Source organism: Engraulis encrasicolus, chromosome 9 (genome assembly GCF_034702125.1).
Source record: "Engraulis encrasicolus isolate BLACKSEA-1 chromosome 9, IST_EnEncr_1.0, whole genome shotgun sequence".
Lineage (NCBI taxonomy): Eukaryota > Metazoa > Chordata > Actinopteri > Clupeiformes > Engraulidae > Engraulis > Engraulis encrasicolus.
In genome coordinates this window covers 14,868,584-14,872,146 of record NC_085865.1, presented here as the reverse complement: position 1 = coordinate 14,872,146, position 3,563 = coordinate 14,868,584, and the positions used below count along the sequence as shown (strand labels likewise).

General features: G+C 41.8%; 1 protein-coding gene across 1 annotated transcript; it reads left to right on the top strand.

Moving 5' to 3' along the window:
- On the top strand, positions 1-1,308 carry LOC134455004 (beta-1,3-galactosyltransferase 1-like). The gene has a single exon (XM_063206078.1). The coding sequence runs from the start codon at positions 213-215 to the stop codon at positions 1,305-1,307; it is 1,095 nt and encodes a 364-aa protein (XP_063062148.1). The 5' UTR covers positions 1-212; the 3' UTR covers position 1,308.
- Positions 1,309-3,563: the final 2,255 nt, after the last annotated feature.

Below are 3,563 nucleotides of genomic sequence, written 5' to 3'. Positions count from 1 at the left end.
TGTTTTTTTATCTTGTTATTATCGGTGTTACTTTAATAGTATGTTCCATTACAAAACTGATCAAATGTGCACACAAGAGTTTTGTCATCATACCAAATCTTGCAGGAATTTTAATGCAATTTTAAGACGCATGTCTATCTTTATACCATAATTCATTTTCCTTTACTTTTTTGCCATAATATACTTACTAACAAATTGAAAGTATTAGTAACATGTATGTGCATGTTTCCAACTCCACAGGTGTGAAATGTTCAATATGCTTCATATTGCTGCTTCTTGTCACGTGTCTGTGCATTGGGGGTATTCTTTTATGGATGGAATACCTTCCCATAAGCATTTCTCTTTTCCTTGATTCCCCATTGATCCCCCATCGCTCAACCAAGGGAACTCCAGGAGACACTTTAGTGGCAGTGAGAAACGCCTCTATCGATGCCAGTGCAAACCTAAGCCTGCCGGAAGCAAGTGGAAGCAAACATGGGGGTGAGGGGAAGGGGCCCATCTCTCGGGCCTTCTCTCCACAGCAGCATCACTTCCTTCTGAACGAGCCAGACCTGTGTGAGAGGAAGAAGCCCTTCCTGGTGGTGGTGGTCCCCGTCCATCCTGGCAACCACCGAGCCAGGGCGGTGATCAGGATGACGTGGGGCAGTGACACCCTGGTGCGGGGGGCCAAGATGGTGACAACCGTCTTCCTTCAAGGTGTGGCGTCCTCAGAAAGAGAGAGCGTGCAGGAGAGATTGGTCAAAGAAAGCGCCAGTTTCCATGACATTGTACAGGGCGACTTTGTGGACTCCGACCACAACCAGACCTTAAAGACCGTGGTGCTCATGGACTGGCTGGCCACGTATTGCCCCCGTGCTTCCTACGCCATGAAGATCGACGCTGCCATGCTCCTGAACGTGGAGAACCTCGTGGAGCTTCTGTTTCTCCACAACACGCCCAAGGCAGACTACATCACAGGCCTGCTGCCATTGAAGTCCCCTGATCACACGTATCCCCCCTACATGATCGGCATGGTCTACATCTTCTCCAACGACCTCCCTGGGAGACTTGTCCAGGTCTCCAAGAACATCGTGCTCTCCGACGTGGAGCATGTCTATGTGGGCATGTGCCTGCAACACCTTGGCATTACCCCTGGTCTCCTGCTCAGACCCAACCAGTTTAGGCCTTTGATGTCCGTGCCGTTCAATCACTGTGACTATGTTGGGGTCGTCACGGTGCTCCTGAGTAATTCTGAACAGCTGCTGGAGTGCTGGGCGGTCTTCAAGGCCGGTGGGTCAACCTGCGGAGAAGGGGGGGCAACGCCATGACAATATGGGCACCAGCCAAGACAAGATTTTATTTTATTTTATTTTTATGGCACATTTTATCACAACCACAATTGATCCGAAGTGCTTTACATTCACATACACATGCATGCATACATCAACACACCAGCTGTGAAGGCTGCCATGCAAGACGCCAAGGTCTGAAGTTCAGTGTTTTGCTACAGGTACTACACACACACACACACACACACACACACACAGTAGGTGTGGGTAGCAGGAGACTGTTCAAACAACAATGAACTGGAGAAAATATTAAAGTCATTTTACAATGTCTTTTGCTTTTTCATTGTTTTTGATTATTATCAGCATTTGCTGAAAGCGTCTAGAAACGAAGCACTCACACTGGTTGTCCCCATTCAATCTCAAGCATTTAAAAAAAATACATATAATTAAATTGTATGGGGATTGGGGGGACACTGTGTATGTATATGTTTATGTTTATGTTTATATTTATGTTATGGGGCAGATATAAGGGGATGGGACTGTTTATGTTCATGTGTGATGGGTATTAGATGGGGGGTGGGGGAGGACCTTAAGGGGAAACATTTCAACCAACTACAACTTTGCAATTTTGTATTTTGCAGAAAATGTCCAATAAAAATTGGAACTACATTTCACTAAATTTTAACTAAAATGTTTATAATCTTGGCCAAAGCACAGCTGTAGCATTTAGTTTTGCCTGACCACCACTCCATAATTCATTTTAAAGTGTTTTATAAGTAGCCTACATTTGATGATGTTTTATTTTGTAGGCTACCACAGACATCCATTGCTATGGCTATATGCCTACTGTTAAACTAGGCAATACCAAATACACAGAAAAAACAAAAAAAAAGAGTTTTCTCATATTTTGTTCCTGGGCTTTATTATATGAGCAATGTCCTGCAATGAGGTGGACTGTTCCTTTAAACAAGGCAACCACACATGCACAAGGGACTGTAACCAATGTTCTGTAGTAAAAACGATAAAATCGTCAGCTCAGCGAAATAATGTATTTTATGTAGGCCTACATAATGTAATCTCTACTATCGCTGTCTTGGCTTTCAAGCATGGAGCCTGTCGGTACCTTACCTGTCGCTTCTGCCTTATCTGTCGCTCTTGTCACCTGATTGGCTGAAATGAACGATCCATGTTTTAGAGGCTGTCCCGGGTTTATCGCCCTGTTCATAAACAATCGTATTTTAAGTTTTCCTGGTAGACTGTTCGTTTTTATTTAATAACAAAACACCGTGAAGCAGAACATTAACATTGAAATCGCGTCGCATTCATCGATCTTAATGTACTGAAATGAATTTCGACACAGGCTTGTTATACCCCCTGATTTACTATGTTTACTGCTAAGCTAATGTAGCACGTTGTGTAACACACGACCACCGGTACATTAAGTTTATATTGGCCGCGAAATATTTTACATCTGTAAGTTAATACAGTGTACTATTTTACATCTATAACCTATCTATAGCCTACTATTTCCACGATCTGCTTACCTTGATCCCCACAGATACCACGCAAAACGCCAAAATACGAGGGAATGCACTCATTGACTGAATATTGCTACTGTGACAGACTGAGCAAGTGACTGGATTACATTAACTTGCTTTTCGTTTTTACCTGGTAACAATTATATAATAATTATATTCTCTATAACATAACAACGTTAAAAATGCAACTAAGTAGAAGCTTGCAGGGACACCAGTGTTTTATTTCACCTTTATTTTGGAATTCCCAGATGCCATTTAAATCAGCTGAAATAACTTACAGTATTAAGTAATGTGCCATTTATATATTAAAAAAAACAACAACAAACAAACAAACAAAAAAACTTATACACTGCATACCCCTACTTGAATAAAAATAACATTTTGTTAAACAGGTGCATGAGTAAGGGACAGCTCTTCCACATACCCATGTCATTGTAATGGGGGCAGGCGTTTGTTTACATTTCAAAAAAACATCTTCATTTATTCCCAATAACATTCAAAAGGTTATGCAACATCAGCAGACAACTAGCAAACAGACAGTGATACCTTTTGGGATGGTATTTGGATTAGGCCTATGTTAAGAAGGTTTTTAATACAATCAAAGTCTGCCCCCATTAGAATAGCTCAGATCTCAGAAAGAGCTGAGTCAAAAGAATGCCATCATCACCGGGTAGCCTACTGACAAGTCAAGGGTAGCATGAGCTATACAACAGCATATTGAAATTGGCAGAAACTATCTTTTAAGAGACAAATGGTT